Source organism: Arachis stenosperma, chromosome 4, assembly GCF_014773155.1.
Source record: "Arachis stenosperma cultivar V10309 chromosome 4, arast.V10309.gnm1.PFL2, whole genome shotgun sequence".
Classification (NCBI taxonomy): domain Eukaryota; kingdom Viridiplantae; phylum Streptophyta; class Magnoliopsida; order Fabales; family Fabaceae; genus Arachis; species Arachis stenosperma.
In genome coordinates this window covers 140,054,397-140,072,354 of record NC_080380.1, presented here as the reverse complement: position 1 = coordinate 140,072,354, position 17,958 = coordinate 140,054,397, and the positions used below count along the sequence as shown (strand labels likewise).

At 33.7% G+C, this 17,958-nt stretch overlaps 2 protein-coding genes across 2 annotated transcripts; one reads left to right on the top strand and one right to left on the bottom strand.

The window, feature by feature from the left end:
- The first annotated feature begins 4,676 nt into the window (after nucleotides 1-4,676).
- On the top strand, nucleotides 4,677-6,670 carry LOC130974080 (probable 6-phosphogluconolactonase 4, chloroplastic). Its single transcript, XM_057898830.1, has 3 exons — nucleotides 4,677-4,962; nucleotides 5,097-5,232; nucleotides 5,708-6,670. The coding sequence occupies exons 1-3, from the start codon at nucleotides 4,799-4,801 to the stop codon at nucleotides 6,170-6,172; spliced, it is 765 nt and encodes a 254-aa protein (XP_057754813.1). The 5' UTR covers nucleotides 4,677-4,798; the 3' UTR covers nucleotides 6,173-6,670.
- A 101-nt stretch (nucleotides 6,671-6,771) lies between these two features.
- LOC130974079 (uncharacterized) lies at nucleotides 6,772-11,768 on the bottom strand. The gene is made up of 8 exons (XM_057898829.1): nucleotides 11,035-11,768; nucleotides 10,485-10,576; nucleotides 9,702-10,399; nucleotides 9,120-9,190; nucleotides 8,908-8,997; nucleotides 8,629-8,823; nucleotides 8,171-8,345; nucleotides 6,772-7,483 (listed from the first exon to the last, which is right to left on the bottom strand). Exons 1-8 carry the CDS (start codon nucleotides 11,401-11,403, stop codon nucleotides 7,320-7,322), a joined length of 1,854 nt encoding a protein of 617 aa, XP_057754812.1. The 5' UTR covers nucleotides 11,404-11,768; the 3' UTR covers nucleotides 6,772-7,319.
- Nucleotides 11,769-17,958: the final 6,190 nt, after the last annotated feature.

Below are 17,958 nucleotides of genomic sequence, written 5' to 3'. Positions count from 1 at the left end.
GTGTGCATACACGTTAGGACTTTCAGCAAACTTCAAAATCGCTCTCACCACCTCGTCATCACCGAACCCAAGCTGTGTGAGCTTCTCGCCACTACACACACTCCTACAACTTGATCAATGTAACTGTTAAATTATGTGATATTACAATATTTTAAAAAAGAAAACACCATTCATAGTCTAACATGTACTTATTTTTCAAAAAGAATGTTACATTTCAAAATCGGGACAATGAACTATCAACTTAAAATCAACAGTTGGTTTGAGGGGATTCAGTGTATGTGAAAATATTGAAAGGAGAAAATATGTCAAGACAATGAACCTCCTAACACATAATCGGCTACTCCAAGTATAGAAAGTAAATATTTTCCTAACTACAGAGATAAAACAAAAATAACTAGCCAATCAGAACATATCAACACAAATGGAATAGAAACTAGGGAACTATGCATAATTACACTGCTCTGCTGTCCTAAATCAGTTTTATGGCAGCTTGAAAAGAGGAAAGGTACTTAAAATGTGTTAATAGGATAGGAAGCAAATGAAAAATGAAACAGTTATAACGGGATATAATATTGTTCAAATACAAAAGCAAGCTAATCAAAATCACAACCTGAAGTAGCCGATTCATGGGAACTGGCCTTTTTAGATCCCAAATAATTTTCTAAAATAGCATGTAATCTTAATATCCACCCAAAACATCTTGCAGGTCCTAAATGCAAAATTCTCACACCTTATGAACCAAGATAGAACTTAAGCAACACCAGCACTAGAAGGCAAATCTCTATGAATGGAAAGTTATGGCTAGCATTTTTTGATTTGCAAACTGATCATGCATTGATGATTCTTGATAATTGTGGAGCAAGATTGGATTTTAAAGCAGTACATCTCATTATTATTTTGCATTAGAATACTATTATTTTGGCCTATGCCATAGAAGGCAAACTTTAAAATATAAAGTACAATATAATGTTTTAATACACAAAAGCTAAGGAGACACAGATACTTATTATTCTCACAGTAGAAGTCTCATAAAATTCTGGTATTGTAGGAACCACAATACTTCCTAGTTTAATTAATAAGACAAATATACAATTAACCCATTTGAACTTTGGCTTGTGAAGTTTATTAATAAAAAGGCTTTTTATGCACTATTTGACAACCTCAAAATGTCAAAAATTGCAGATTTTGAAATTTTAGTGGTGTAAAGTGCATAGGAGCTAAAATTCAAAAGAATTAACTGCATTTTTTCCTCCTTAATTAGAATCTGAGTACATAAGTCCTTTAGGTTTTCAACTCTACATATGATACAAATACAGCTTCAGCAACCAGATATCATTCAAGCTAGAAACATTGGGGATGAAGAAATAGAACAAATCATCTGCCAAAATTTAATATTACCATATTAAACTAACAAATTCCTCTTCAATACGATTTCAGAAATTACAGTAAGTGCGCTGGTTATAGCCACAACAATCATAGATTTCACAAAACAATTTACACATTCTCACATCAAACATATATAAATTAGGCAAACAGAGCATCCCAGAATTCAGAATCAAAAGATGTATAAGAATGCAAAACGTAAATAATCAAGCATGACCAAAACCAATTCATAAGAAGCACATCACAAACAAAATTAAAGAAATAAGGCATGAAAACATATACGCATCTATACATCAAAACAAATATCCAAATCGAAGTGAAGAGAGAAAAACCCAGATTCTTTCTATAACGAAATTCACGGAGCATAACTCGGGAAATAAAAAAATTGACCCAAACCAGTAAAGAAATTTGACCCCAACTAACCTAGGTTATGCAAATTGTGATGACAACAACGAATTCTGATGAACACGACAGCGACAGCAACAGCGAAGACTCTCTCAATTGGGTTCCTCGTACGTTATCCTGTGAAGTAGCAAATGAAAACATGCGAACTCACAGCCTAGGAAGAGGAACTTCAACTGCGGCTTATTTACCTTGCGGTGGTTATGACGGCGGTGACGACGGGGCTGTGCTTGCAATGGCGACGCAAAGGATGGAAGCCACACTTTGAAGCACGAACGATAAAAATGGAGTGAGGGCTGCTCACACTGAAGCCCTAATCTGATTTTAAGAAAGGGTAAAGTTGGCATTAGTTAATTACAATAGGGGTATTTGAGGTACAAAAATATTATTAAAGTTTCTGTCTCTGTCTTTAAAAATCTCAGTCTCCAGTGTCCCTACTTTTTGGAGGTACTGAAATACTGAAATTTTTGAGACATAGACACAAATTTAAGTGCCAGTCTCTACCACAACAAACATGATACTGACTTCTTATCCCCCAGTCTCAGTTCCAGTCTCTGCAAACAAACGCTACCTTGGTGTCTCTTGCGAGATCACTTGGTGAGTCTCCCTCCCCCGAATCCCCCCGAGATCATGTGTATATGTCTCTCTGGGGTCTATAGTGGTGGGTCTCTTTGGTCACTGTCATCTCGCTTTCTTTTTCCATGATTGTCCGACCTTTCCATGAGATATCTGTCAAGCCGATCTTCCCTGGCCAGCTTTTCTATCACATTTTTAAGGTCGTAACAATCATTTGTTGAGTGACCATACATCTTATGGTACTCACAGTAGTCGCCGCGACTCCCCCTCCCCTTTTGTTTTTGATGGTCCTAGGGGGTGGTAGCCTTTCAGTATGGCAGATTTTCCTGTATACATCAACTAGGAAAACTTTTAGAGGAGTATAGGAGTGATATCTCCTCGGCCTCTCGAGGCCGACCTCCTCCTTTTTCTTGGGCTCTCTTTCTTTCTCTTTCATCGAGTTAGAATGCCCAAGTCGCCAGTTTGGTTCTCGCAGTCTAGCATTTTCCTCCATGTTGATGTACTTCTCAGCTCTTTCTTGTACGTCGTTCAAGGAGGTCGGGTGCCTTTTTGATATGGACTGGGAGAAAGAGCCTTCTCTGAGTCCATTTACTAGGCCCATTATTACTGCTTCTGTGGGCAGGTCCTGAATCTCCAGGCATACTTTATTGAACCTTTCCATGTAATCTCTTAAAGGTTCTCCTGCCTCCTGTTTTACGCCTAGGAGGCTTGGTGCGTGTTTTACTTTGTTCTTCTGGATGGAGAACCGCATCAGGAATTTGCGCGAGAGGTCGTCGAAGCTAGTCACTGACCTTGGGGAAAGACCGTCGAACCACTTCATCGTTGCTTTTGTCAAAGTAGTCGGGAAAGCTTTGCAGCGAGTAGCATCAGAAGCGTCGGTCGAATACATCCGACTTTTAAAGTTGCTCAAATGGTGTTTTGGATCCGTGGTCCCGTCATAAAGGTCCATGTCAGGACTTTTGAAGTTCTTTGGAACCTTTGCTCTCATTATGTCCTCACTAAACGGATCCTCTTCTCCCAAGGACGAATCTTCTCGGTCATTGCGAGAGCTCCGACTTTTGAGTGAAGATTCTAACTTTAAGAGTTTTTCTTCTAACTCTTTTCGTCGCTCTATTTTATTCCTCAGATTCCTCTCTGCCTCTCGCTGTCGCTCTAGCTCCTGTTCCAGCTGCTCCAGACATCCTTGGTGGCCGTGGACCAATCCCATGAGTTCAGCCGCATAGGGTGGTCCTTCTTTTCCTGATTCGCGTCCCTCCGAAGAGTTTACCTTTGGGTTTTTTAACCCAGAGGTACCTTTTCTGTTCTGACCATCCGCTTCTTGGTGGAGGGTCATGTCCGCGTCATTGTTCAGATTTTTCTGTTCTGAATCGATCATGGCGTGGCCATCTTCGGGTGAATTGTCCGCCATCGACGGTGGATCTCTCGGGTCCCCGACAACGGCGCCAATGTTACGTCAAGTAACCAGAGATTAGTGGATTGGACTTATAAGGTTGGCCCGATCATTTGAGGAGGGTAGTCCTTTGTCTTAGCTCCCGATTGAGGGCTTCCATTCGACTTATGTGTATGAGTGAACGCGCGCGCGCGCGCGCGCGGGGGGGTGGTACCTGCAAAGACACTCCGATACCTAAGTAAGCAAGGATCTAAGCAAGTTTTAAAGAGTATGAAAATTTAGAGATACCTGAGGGGTGTCAGTGTACTTATAGTGGGGAACCCATAACCACCGTTGGAGTGGTTCCTCCTTTTGAGGAGGATAACCGTCCCTTTATCTTAGAGAAGTTAAGATATGCCTCCTGGAAGTGGGTTGAGAGATTCTAGAGGCAGTTACCTATTTGAATAAGTGTTATCTGTCAGCTAACCCTCTTTACCGATTTCTTTGCGTTGAAGCCGACCTCTTGCGAGGAGGTCGGTTGCGGGAGAAGACCAACCTCACGGATTGGGTCTTTTTGTATTATTTGGATCTGGGTCTGGTCATTGAGTCAGGGTATGAACATATATAATTTAATTTTTATTAAAATAATTATACATCCACACAATTTATATTAAATTTTGAGTAAAATGATAAATAAATATATGAGAATTTATATTTTATATAAATTAATACTAAAAAAATATTAATAAAATAACAGATATAGACACATTACTTTTAAATTAATATTTATAATCAGAATAAAAAAATTTAACTTAAACTATTTTATTCATATTTATTATTAAAAAAATTATTAGTATGTAAATTTTCATTATTACTCTCTATTTTTTGGTTTTTTCCCCAAAATGATTCAAACCCCTTTTCGCTCTTCTCACCAACCCAACCCCACTTCATGTTCCACCAACTTCTTTTTCACTTAGATTCTCTTCGACCCCATTCTTCACTGAGCTTTCTCTCTATTGGGTTACTCCAAAACACAAAAGTTGGCTTTTTTCACCTCTGAAATCGTCGATGGCGGAGACCCAGAAGAGCAATGTGGTTGTGGAGGTCTTCGAAGAAGAAGAGCTTGCGGTGTCTCTGGCCAAATACGTCGCTGATATCTCCAACAAGTTCACCTCTGAAAGAGGCGCTGTCACCGTTTGCTTGTCCGGTGGCTCTCTCATCAGTAATCTCAGGTTAGCTCAAGTTCCCATTTTGATGCGTACCCAACATACAAAATGGAAGCAATTTCTTTTAATTTGATGATTCTGTTGTAAATTTTTTAGATTAAAAATTCGGTAACTTTGGAGGTTTATGTTTGGGGTTTTAGGAAATTGCTGGAACCACCTTATGTTGATTCTATTGAATGGTCTAAGTGGCATGTGTTTTGGCTGGATGAGAGAGTAGTGCCCAAGACTCATGAAGATAGTAACTACAAGCTTGCTTATGATGGATTGCTATCCAAGGTATATCCTTTTTTGGTTCTTCAATATTTTTCACATGTTTGTTTCTTGTTCATTGGTGTGTTTTGCTGTGAGAAATAAAAAGAAGGTTAGTTCAAAGTATGTGTCTGTTCAAGCTGAAAACCTGAAACCAATGTTCAATACAGTCCATGTGTTCGTATGAATGGATCCCTTTGTTGCATAGGATGTTCCCTTTATTGGGTAATGGGTATATTTCTTAAAGTCATGTAAAATGTTGCAATAGAGAGACAAATCGCGTCAGTTTTGATTTTGGTTTATATGGTACCCTTCTCAGTCTCTCTTATCCATTGTTATTTTTTGACATATCTTTCGATCATAGATATGTTGATCCAAGGATATACCAAAAAGTGATAGTAATAGATAAAAGGATCGGAGGTAGTGTTTTTATGTATAGTCTTCTTTAAAAAGCTCTATCAATCTGACTCATTGGTGCTTCAATCGTGGCTCTTCTTGACAGGTGCCTGTTCCTTCCTGCAATGTTTATGCAATCAACGATACCCTGTCAGCTGAGGGAGCGGCTGATGATTACGAGACACGTCTCAGACAGTTGGTCAAGAACGGTGTAATAGCTTCATCATCGGTCACTGGATTTCCCAAATTTGATCTCATGCTGCTTGGTATGGGTCCAGATGGCCATGTAGCATCTTTGTTCCCAGGGCATCCTCTTGTGAAGGAGAATAAAAGATGGGTTACTTTCATCAAGGACTCCCCAAAACCGCCCCCGGAGCGGATTACTTTCACTTTTCCAGTGATCAATTCCACAGCTTACGCTGCACTTGTGGTGACTGGTGCTGCAGAATCAGTTGCAGTTCACTCTGCGCTGTGCGGAACTCAAAATTCTCCTAAGCTTCCTGTTGCAATGGTTTCACCTGAAGGGGAGTTGAAATGGTTCTTAGACAAGGACGCAGCCTCAAAGCTGTAGATCTTGCAGCCGAGTAGTGCTGATCGTGCACTTTGAAGTTGATCAATGTTTTCACAATAATTTAACCGGAATGAGATTTCCTGCAGCTGAGTAGTGTTGATCATGTACTGTTAATGTTTTCACATTAAGTTGGATGAGATGTTTTTCTCTCTTAATAAAGAGATATTTTCCTCTGTTAACTTGCATCCTTTGAGGAAGCAATTGCAGAATGGTGGTGTGAAAATTTAGTAAAAGTAATCCAGAAATATATAGTGATACCAAGAAAAGTACCTCAGAGGAAGCAATTGATTCCAAGTGGCTCATCGGTTCTCCAACATGTTTGAATCTTCTTAAAATACAAATCTTGATTTTAAACTTTCTATGCCTGCATAAAGCATTGTAATTGTTATCATTACTTTCAGTTATTGTTTCTATCCTTTCTTCTCAGAAAACAGAGCTTGAAGAATTGTATAATTAAGCATCAGCTAAAGCATATGTCAACAATTTAGCAGAAGAAATTAGATCATGTGGTGGATAGAAGCTCATAAGCCAAGTAACTGAATGTACAAAATGTAGTGATATACTGTGCAACTGCTACATAACTATATACTATTATCTCAATTTCGCCATTGACAAATCTTTCATTACTCATGTTCATTGCATGTTGTCAAGGGCTATGTTAATCAATCAATAGAGCTTGATAATTAAATAACATTAAAAAAATTATACATTTTAATCCTGCACATTGCTCGGATCTAGGTCTAGTAATAATATAATAAGTGAAAACTGTGTTATATCCTCAAGAACTCGAGCCTCACAATTGAAGTTCAATATCACTCTCCACTGCACAAAATAAAAGCATTGGCTATACAAAGTTATCATGACATGGAAAATCACTTGTACAAGAGTATGAATGAATCACTTGTAAAACCAAAATCTCTTTAAGACATGGATTCACATAGTTTGTCTAAACTCAAGCAGCTTTGAACGTGGGAAAGAATATCCGGCCAGAAGTTTTGCGAGTATTTCTGTCCATGCCGCAGATTCTCCGACCATTAGTTTTCCTTGATCGGAACTCCATTGTAGGACGACATCCATGCTTGTGGAAATCATGGAACAATTTGACAATACACGGATAAGGACTCACATTTACAAAGATGGGGTATGGCTAGGTTCCATTACTTCGAACTTTAGAAGATTGTGAAGATGAGGAAGAATGCAGCAGAGACTGTGCTGCTACTAACTTGTCCCTCAGCATGACATTGTACTCGTACAAGCTTTGGAGATTCTTCTGAACGTCGGACATGTTCATTCTCGAGCCGTCCTTGCATTCTGCATTGCATTTGCACACAGGTTATATATGCTTGGAGGTTGAAAGAGGTAATGGTAAATAATTATATTCCAACAAGTTAGAAACAAGCTTCACAAATAATGGATGATAATGAAAATTCTAATAATAGCTATATAGAGACTAAACTAAACAACTTAATTGCATAATGTATGAAATTTCTAATTTTAGTATTGAAATTGGAAATAGTGCAAAATATTGGTATATTAAGTTTTAGGCATGGGACTTGCTTTGACTAAATGCTACAACCAAAAAACTCAAATAAATAGCATTATTACATCAAATTAGCTATAACAATTATAACAAATGATTTGGTTATATTAGTTTTTTTACACCCATGATCTGTTAACCAGCTCAACCAAATAACTTATCCTATGAAAATTAGATATATTATAGAACAGCTATAAAGAAGCCTTTGTTTCTATTAGGTGGGGTTAGCTATATGAATCAACTACACTGTGGTATAATAAATTATGGATAGTATCAAGCTATTATAATATAAAGTCCTTGATCACAATATTTATATGACATTGCAACAGGTCATAAGAGTATATTAATATATTACTATTATAGTTTAATATGTGCACACCATATTCTCACAATACCACTTCTCCTAAACAAGGGTGTCAGTGTCGCCTAATAAGTATGCCTGGTATGAAATGAAATTTTACCTAGTGAAGGTGGAGGAGGAATGAAGTTATCATCAACAATTGAAGACTCGTGCGATTGAGAAGATTGAGGCCGATGAGGATCATTGTTGTGTATATCAACATTATGCTGTTTTTCCATATTTTCAGGTTGCAGGTTTGAACCATTTGCAGATCCAACTGGTCTGAAGCTCTGTGACTGAAAGATGAAATCAACAAATCCTTGAATCAATGCAGGGCCAGTTTCCTCTTCTTTTTATTATATTTTGTTTATAAATAGAGAGAAAGATAACTGCATAGCCTATACCATATGCATTGAGAGAATAAGATCTCAATCAGTAAAAATTGGATATTAGTAAAAACACCTCGATGCATTAGGATCTCGATTATTCATTTAAGATTTAAGATCCAATGTGAAAGAAGATGCAGCTGCAAAATAAACAAAACTGACGATTGTGCAATGTGCATGGTAAAAGCTTTACCATGGTAGCAGGTTGGTCAGGTTTCTTGTAGAAACTTATAGAACTTGTTTTGCTTTGCATCCTTCGTTTACGCGACGATGCACTACCACGAACTGAATGCAGCATAGTCCCACTACAACAAGGATCTGTTTTGGAGTTCTTGTAGTCATCTTCAATTGTAGGGTAGCCATAAGTGAACATCACATATTTCCTCAACTGATACCAATTATAAGGCTAAAATTTAGCAAAAGAGAAACAGTACAACATCAAAGAACTTTCACTATTCAGCAAAGAATTTACTTTGTCCCAGTGTTCTTGTGCTTTGCGCCGATTTCTAATAGTCCGCATAATGTTGTCTTCATTTCTGAGTTTCTTTATCCTATACTCACACTGGATTTAAACAAAAAGTTAGGACTGCATTGGAATATAAGCATGAAAAAGTTATGAATTGACTGCTAAGAAATAAAGAAATAAAACTAGAATTCAAGAGGATAAAGGATTGAAAATTAAACCTGTATCAGCAGGTAGAAAAAGATCCCAATGCTAATGCAATATAGGCCACCAAGATCCGCAAGGAAGCTCACTGCAAATGGAAACGAAAAATAATGAAATTATTAATATATTCTGAAGCTACATTGGACATTCAGACATAGGGGTAATGAGAATTTGATCTTGCCTCCAAAATAGTTCGTTTAGATAACAAAACTTTTCACAGCAGTGCAGTAGTGTCATTCGAGAAAAAAGTCAAAGAACCATGTCTCCATTAGGTTAACTTTATTCATGCATGGCAAAGTGATGTATTTGCTGTCGATTAGGCCAAACCAATACATAATACACATAGCTAGTAGTTTGACATGAGGGCAATTTCTCTTTTCAGATTATAGATACAAATTATTCTTTGTTTAAAAATTAAGATATCGAATGAAAAGGAATCTTAAGTGGTTGAACTTGAAGGCAAAGAAGTTGATAGCATCTAGTAAGAAGAGATACCAATGATAATTTGAGTACTTCAAATAAGGAATTAGAGAGAGTAAGTCAAGTTTAATTAGTTTCAAAAGTAAGTTCTTATGAAAAATTGTAGACAGATAGCTTACCAGGACCCAAAATATTCTCCTTGTCGATTTCCACAACATAAGCAGAGAGAAAATTGATGTACAATGTAGTGTTAACTAGGCCATCAACAGAATTTTCAAGTGATGCTCGAAGTTGATTTCTGTCACGAGAAACCGAACCTGGGAGGAACTCGTGAAATAAAGGCTGTATGAGCTTTAGATCGTGTAAATTACGGTATATTCTAGGGAACAAGTTAAACTTCAGAATATTTGATTCTCTCCCTCTGAATGTAACAGGGCTATTGTCAAAATTGCTTCCATTCTTTAGTGTTCCATTAACAAAACTAACATGTTTTTTAGTATAATCAGATGCAGATAGCTTGAACTCAAAACCAACAGCAGTGGCAGGAGAACTTGGAAGATCAACAAACTGCCATGAAATATACATCTTATCAGGGATAGCTCTGCACTTTTCACACTTTAATGCTATAGTTGGCCCCTTGCTTGAGTTGTAACAAGTGTAGTTCACTAATGTTGACAGTGAAAGAACTCTCTCGTCAACGAAGCCAGGATTCCCCGTGACTAAAGTACCGAGGCCACGTAGATTTGCACAGCTCATACTAGATATTGCTGTTATATTGAAATCCAAGTGACTGATAAATGAAGCTAATTCTGGTCCATTTGTTGCTCTTATATTATGCACCTCAATTGATCTCTTTGATATGATCTGGTATAGCAACCTGATAGAGGATTGAGTCAAAATGAAGACTTCACTAAGACATGCTAAAATTTTTTGGAATAAGCTACAAGTTATCAGGGACTCACGCAGCAAATAAACCAATAAAAAGTATCCAACTTGCTATGGAGAAAGCTCCGCCAAGTTCTGTTTTGCGTTTGGTAACTACTTTTTGATCATCCTACAAAGGAAAAAATAGCACTAAATAAAGCAACTTTCAATTTTTTGTACAAAAAGTTAATACTTCTATATGTGCCCTTGATGAGTAGACCACTAGAATAATGGTTAGTAGCATCAAAAATATGATATAGCTATCAAATTGACAATGAGAGCATGCCTATTTTGTGATGCTCATCCATGAATAGCTGCAAGCAGTCTTGTCATGAAGCTAGCAATTTTAGAAAAGATGAATTAAAAATTTGAACAACAAATTTAGCTTATCCCATAGATAAGTACATGAAAATATGAGGTTTACCCCAATAGAATACCAGCATAGCAGCATCAACAAGAATAAAATTAGGCATCCAGACAAGGCTAATATTCCACTTGCTAGAAGTAATAAATAAATCATCTCCAAATCAAATCAAATAATCACTTTTTTTCCCCACCCCCAAATAGAAAAAGGAACTCAAAACTAACCAGCCAGTGTCTTGTGGCAAAGCAAATATCCAACCGGCTAATCCACCACCTGATTTGGAACCACACATTGCGGCCATCACCAAGCTTCATGAACCTAAGGAAAAAGCACATAATTAGCCAAGAAAGAAGCATCACAAGTGTTGCTTCCAAGAACACAGCTTGTGACTGTGTGAACTTCTTGATTCTGTCAAAGGCAAAGAGTGTCTCAGGGAAGCTGAGAGCATAGTAGTCAACACCAGAATTTGTTGTTATGTCGGAGCCTGAAGAAAAAAGGGTGCAACTTTTTGCAGTGTTGTTCAGAACATAGCCAGGGATGCATGCACACAAGCTGCCATTGTAGGTAATTGAATTTGCTGGGCATGACGCCATTGAAGCAGGTTGAAGAATTTTGAGATTTGAGATCTGTCTAACTATCCAGCTACCCTTTTGTAAAGATGAGCTTTTTATATTTATTTGTGGGTACCCAAATTGGGAAGCACCGTAAAAAAGTTGAATTTAAGTAGAATATTGTGTTTTAAGAGCAAACGCGGAAAAGGGGTTCATGATGATGATGAAAAGATTGTGTCTTTATAGTTTGGTTGCTGCAACTGAATAATTGGTAAACAGAACATAACCGAAGCCAATAAATGTGTCTGTGTTTTTGTGTTTGCTGAAATGAAAACAGTGTGTGGTGGTGAGAGAAAGGGAGAAGAAGTGAATGGAATGGGGAAGAAAGGAATTGAAGTCTCTTGAGTTTATTTGTTGCTTTTTAGTTGGGTTTTGTTGTGTTATTTCTTTTTCTTTTATTTACTTTTGTTCTTGTTCTTGTTCTTGTTTAGCTACCTATACAGTGTCATAAAGAATTTTATTTTTATATTTCAATATATTAAAGTTTTTAAAATAGTTGGGTATCAAGAATAAAATTAATTTTTTGAATAAAATATTTTTACTTTTAGCTTCTTAAGTGTTAAGCAATAGTTAGTGTTTCTTTTGCTTTTATTTTTTAATGGTGGTTTAGGATGTATTCGGAAAGACAGTAAGATTTGAATTGTTTATATAATAATTTTTACATAATTAATTATGTTGAAATAAATTTATATTTAATCAACTGAATTTTTTTTCAAAATAATTGTTTCTATTTGAAAAAAAAAATTGATAAAATATTATAAAATAACTTTTAAATTATATTTAATATTTAGAGTATTTGATAAAATTTTAATACATATTAAACTAATTAGTTTCTATTTATGATTATAAATATTAAAATATTGGCTATGCTCTAAAGTTATTAAAATTATTAATTTTAAAGTATAATCTGTGTTCAATGTTTATACTGTATCAACAATGGTGTCAATATTTTGATAAATTATAATCGGATTTAGTTATTTTATGCCTTAAGGACACATTTTAAGAAAATAATAATAGAAATTTTTTTAACTTTTAATATATTTAATATTTTAAAAATATAAAAATATTTATCTTTTTAAATAATTTTTAATAGATTATTTTTATTTATGATATTCTTAAAATGTACTTTTAACTTTTAACTTTTTAAGACACATACCAAAACGGCAAAACCCATTTATAATTACGTTATAGCATTTAGCAAAAGCCAATAATGTGATTTGCTCTTAATTTGGCACCAAATTCATTTACTCTGTTTTCGGAACACACGTCTTGTCTTGCCCACGGAACATGCTGAATTAATCAATTTGTCTCTTTCAGGTCTTTTTTTTTTTAATTTCCTTTTCCTCTTACAATGAAGACGTAATTTAGCATTTGAATAATTTTTATGATATTTGCACAACCAAATTTTATCGCTTCTACATATATATAAATTTAGTGTGATAGAAATATAAATATTTAGATTAGATGAATAAATGGCCAATCATATTAACAGACTAAGAAATAAAGATATAAAAAAATATTTATTGTTAAAAAATAATAAAATCTCATCTCATGTAATTTGAATGTGCAAATAAAAAATCAATAAATTATCCAATTCGAAAATGAACAAAAAAAATAACAAAAATAAAAAAAGACCTAAAAAAATTATACACAAAACAAAAAAGATGTCTACACATAAATAATTTTACTATAAACATGAAATAATAAAATATAATATCATCATTTAATCAATATAATAGATTTTATTTGGTGAAATTAGACTTTGTTATGGTGGTTGTACCGATTCCAAATATAATTTACACAAGGACACAACAAATGGCTGATTATGCCCACGACTTGCTGCTTTCCTTTCTAATTAGATGTTCTAGGAAGCCGCAATATGGCGATTTTAGACCGTACCAATTACCCAATACATGATGTGTTTTGCTTGATTTTTATTAATGTCGTAGCGTTTGATTTATGTATGTTTTGAGACAGAGACACAAAAATAAGACATTAAAAATATAGATATAAATTATTAATGTTTATATATTGTGTTTGATAAACATTGAATAAGACACAATAAAATTAAAAAAAAATCTATATTATCTTTATAAAAAAAAAAATTATCAGCTACTATTGTTATCACTATTATTCACCATCTCCACCACCACAGATTCATTATCACACACAATTCACCACAAATTAATTAATAAAAATTTTACAAGAATCAACAAAAATTTTTATTTTTCAACAGAAAAACAAAAAGGGAGGAGAAGGTAACTGAAGAGCAAATTGTGAAAAGAGAAGAACCAAGAGGAAGAGGCGGTAATGGCAAACTCGACGAGGAAGAGGGAGAGGCGGCCGTGGGCATAACAAAGAGGGAGGAAAGGCGACAGCCGCAAATCTAGATGAAGAAGGAGACGTAGCAGCGACCACGGATCTAAACGAAGGAGGAGACGAGTGGCGGCGTGCAGATCTGGACGGAGGAAGAGACACAGGGCAGCGCTCGGATCTGGACAAAGTGGGAGACGCAGCGGCGGCGGCACGCGGATCTGGGCGAAGGGGGGCGACGGGGCGACGGTGGTGGATCTGGACGAAGAGATGCAACGCTGACGGCAAATCTGGACGACGGGATGCGACGGTAGAAGGAGGGAGGAGTGAGGAAGGAGAATGGTCACAGTGGATGGAGAAGGAGAAAGAGAAAAAAGAATTAGGATTAAAAAATTAATAAGGGATAAATGAGTAAAAAATTGTGTCTAAATCTCTGTGTCTCATTATTTTGGAAGTACATTGAATACATGTATTTTGTGTATACTTCTCCGTTTGGTTGATGTATATGATGAGACAAAGACATAGACATTAAAGACATTGACATAAAATATTTGTGTCTATGTATTGTGTTTGGTAAAAATAAAGAACAAGACACACATATTTTAAAAAAATTAAATTATTCTTCATTCTACCACAAATTTTACTATTTTTACTGTACATCCATTATCCCAAACACTACATGTCATCACCATTAAATTTTTATTTCTTTTAATATTTTTTATTTCTTCTAATATCATCTTAAATTATCATTCAAATATTAAATATATATATATATTTTTTGAAAAATATGAAAAACTAAAGCTCAGAATTTATCAAAGGTTAATCAAAATTTAAATAAATAAAAATTAAATGTACAATTTTTTTTTTGAAGAAAATAGAAAGATAAATTTAGTTATAGATAAATTTAGTTATATCTCAGTATCTATGTCTCTCAAACCAAACGCTACCTTATGTATTAATGTATTTATCAAAGATTTGTGTCTCAACAAATAAATATAGAACATGTTCTATTATGTTCATATCTCTGTGTCTGTGTCTTTAAAATTAAAAACTACTTAAATGTCAAATCAAATTTGTATTAAGATCTTAATTTGAGAAGTAGAAAAAGGATTAAATTTTTAAAGTAATTTCCTAGATTCAATTTGTATACCAATTTGATTTTTAAAATTCTAACTGTACTAATTAAATCTCCCAAATTAACTTCCGGAGCGACATTATGGGTGTGTTTGGTAAACACGTTGGTGAAGAAAGAAGTGCGTTTGAGCTTCTTGAAAGTTTCACTTTTATGTTTGGCAATTTTTTTCTTTCTAAACGCAGAAACGATTCTGCCTCTAAACCCACGTTGAGAAGAAGCTAAAATTGGTAGCTTTTACGTTTCACGTTCATGGTTGCTGATTACCTTTAGAAAATTAAGTGAAAAAAAAATTTTTTTTTACCAACCTTACCCTTTATTTTCTTCTATAAGAAGGATACCAATAACTATAAGCTTCACTGTGTAGTTCTTTCTACTTTTTCATAGTTCTTCCTTCCATTTTTTTTCATCAAAATCATTCAAATTTGTTTTAATCACTAGTAAATTGAATATTTTAATTTTTTTATTATTTTTAGTACTCATTTTCATATTTTAATTTTTAGTGTTATGATTTATGATGTTATGTTTTTATATGAGTTTTTTTTATTATTTTCTATACTATTTTTTATATGTATATTTTTTTATGAATTTTTTTTATTTTTGTTTGACTTTATTTATATGATTTTTTATTTATTTTATTGTATTTTTTTATTTATATGACAAATATTGTTGATTTTTTTTATTTTTTGTAGTGCTATAATTTTTCAGATATTTTATTAATTTTTATGATTTTTTTTATTATTTTTTGTTTATATGAATTCTTTTTTTTCTATCTTTTACTACATTGTATTTATATTGTGTATGAAATTTTTTTATTTATTTTATTCATATGTATTTTATTTAATTTTTATTGTATTTTTTGTTCATATGATATATGTGGTTGATTTTATGAAATTTTTATTATTTTTTTATCTGTATGATTTTTTTCTATTTTTTGATGTACTCTATCTTTGTTTTATATTAATTTTTTTATTTTTTATTTTGACTTTGTAAAATTTGTAATTGTAATTAATATATACTACATTTATTATCCAAATTTTGTATAATATAAACTATGATCCTATAAAAAATGATAAAATAAATAAAAAATTAATTATAAGTAACAATAGAGTCATAAATAATAAAAATTTATAGTTCAAAATAATACTAAATTAAAGAGTACGCGTAATATTAGAAAAAGTATAGAATATTTTTTTTGTTTAACATTATAAAATTTATAGTACTCTCTTTCATATTTTTTATTATATTTATTTATTTATATAATAAATATTTTTTATATTATTTTTGATAGATTCTATTTTTGCATGTATATAAAAAAATAAATTGATGTCTCTTTTAGTAATTTTTCATCTAAAAGTAATTTTGAGTAGTATAATCCAAACAACATTTATTTTGTTATAATCAATTTTGATACCAATATTGCCAAACATAAATCACGTTAACTCAAACTTACTTTTCATCAAAATCAATTTTGTAAAATTAATTTTATGCAAACTCACTTTTGCAAACTGAAATCCAAACATACACATACTAGTCTCCTAACTTATTTCTGACATGAGTCAACAACCGAACTACTAATATGGCACAACTAATACTACGTAGCATCATCATTAACTTCCACATCATCATCATCATCATCATCATCATCCTCATACATCCTTTTTCAATTCTCATCTCTAATTCCTGGACCATCACCACAATCATCATTCCTAATCCACCACCACACTTTCCGTATCCGCAACCTCTGCTCGCTTTTGTTACAGCTTCAGCATCCATCTCGATTCGCCTCTGCTTCTTCTACTTTCATTGCCACAGTTCTTCACTCTTATCTGAAAGCACGCTCTATTTGTTCTTTTTCAATGGTAAATCTAATGGTTGTACCAATTTTATTCTTTTGTTTTTTATTTTGAAAAAAATGAATAATGTTCCTGTTGTTCATCAATGGCAGATCTGAGTACACCAACTCTGTTCTTTTTTGTTTTTTATTTTGAAAAAAAAAATTGAAGGTTGTTGTCCCTATTAGCTTATGCAACTCTTCATCTGCAACCATTTTGTGGAGCTAATTTCACTTCCAGGACTGGTGGAGAGGGCGGCGACACTGTCGATATGGGTGTGGGAGAGGATGGTGGAGTCGTGGAGGCTGCGGTTGAGGGTGTCGAGGAGGGAGTGGAGGTCGCACTTTAGCTTGCCGTGAGAGGGGTTGTGGGAGTGGTAGTGTTGGGGCGAGGGAGAGAGAAAGGATGAGAGAAGGGATGTATGAGGATGATAATGATGTGGGAGTTAGTGATGATGTGGGGGTCAGTGATGATGTCACGTGTTATTAGTTGTGTTATATCAGCAGTCCAGCTGCTGATTCACGCAAGGGACTAGTATGTTGTCTGAAGATCAATCTGGAGGATTAAATTAATGCAATTGGAATTTTAAAGATCAAATTGGTGCATGAGATGAATTTGAAGAACTACTTTGAAGATTTAGTCTCTTAAAAAGAGAAAACTCGATCCAAAATTTACTGTGTGTGTGTCAAACAATTACTTGTGTTTGAAATATATGAAATATTAGCGACATTAAATTATAACAAAGAATGTAAATAATTATAAGCATGGACATACAAAAGATAAATGAACTTTAAATAAACATGAAAACGAAATAAAAATTGAAAGAAAGCAAAATTTTTGAGGAAAAGAAAATAAAAATAAAGTACTTGAAACAAAGAGCTAAAAATAAAACAAGTTGAAAGTTAATTTCAGATACTTACATGGCGTCTGATTCAATACTCCTCGAAGGTTTGGAATATTAAAATTCTTCTTAAAGAGTTAAACAAAAATTAAAGTATTTGGAGTTTTAGTATTACTTAATTAAGAAGAAAGAGAAGAATCATCATTTAATTATTAAAGAAAGAGAAAAGAATTAGCATTAAATTCTATTTGGGTTAAATTTTTTGTTTTAATTTAAATTTATTTTATTTTTAGATTGATATTAAATTATTATAAAATTATAATAAAAATAAAAATTTAAAAGAATTAAAAAGATATAATACTCTTATTATTCTAAATTTTTTTAGTTAAACAAACATATTCATATTATTTTAAAAT

What these genes read in the sequence shown, in the direction of transcription:
- LOC130974080 (XM_057898830.1), top strand. Translation starts at nt 4,799, where the DNA reads ATGGCGGAGACCCAGAAGAGCAATGTGGTTGTGGAGGTCTTCGAAGAA. An exon ending in TCTCTCATCAGTAATCTCAG is followed by an intron (nt 4,963 to 5,096) that starts GTTAGCTCAAGT and finishes TTGGGGTTTTAG; the next exon opens with GAAATTGCTGGAACCACCTT. An exon ending in ATGATGGATTGCTATCCAAG is followed by an intron (nt 5,233 to 5,707) that starts GTATATCCTTTT and finishes TCTTCTTGACAG; the next exon opens with GTGCCTGTTCCTTCCTGCAA.
- LOC130974079 (XM_057898829.1), bottom strand. Translation starts at nt 11,403, where the DNA reads ATGGCGTCATGCCCAGCAAATTCAATTACCTACAATGGCAGCTTGTGT. An exon ending in TTTATTGGTTTATTTGCTGC is followed by an intron (nt 10,400 to 10,484) that starts GTGAGTCCCTGA and finishes ATCCTCTATCAG; the next exon opens with GTTGCTATACCAGATCATAT. An exon ending in TCCTCCTCCACCTTCACTAG is followed by an intron (nt 7,484 to 8,170) that starts GTAAAATTTCAT and finishes AATGCAATGCAG; the next exon opens with AATGCAAGGACGGCTCGAGA.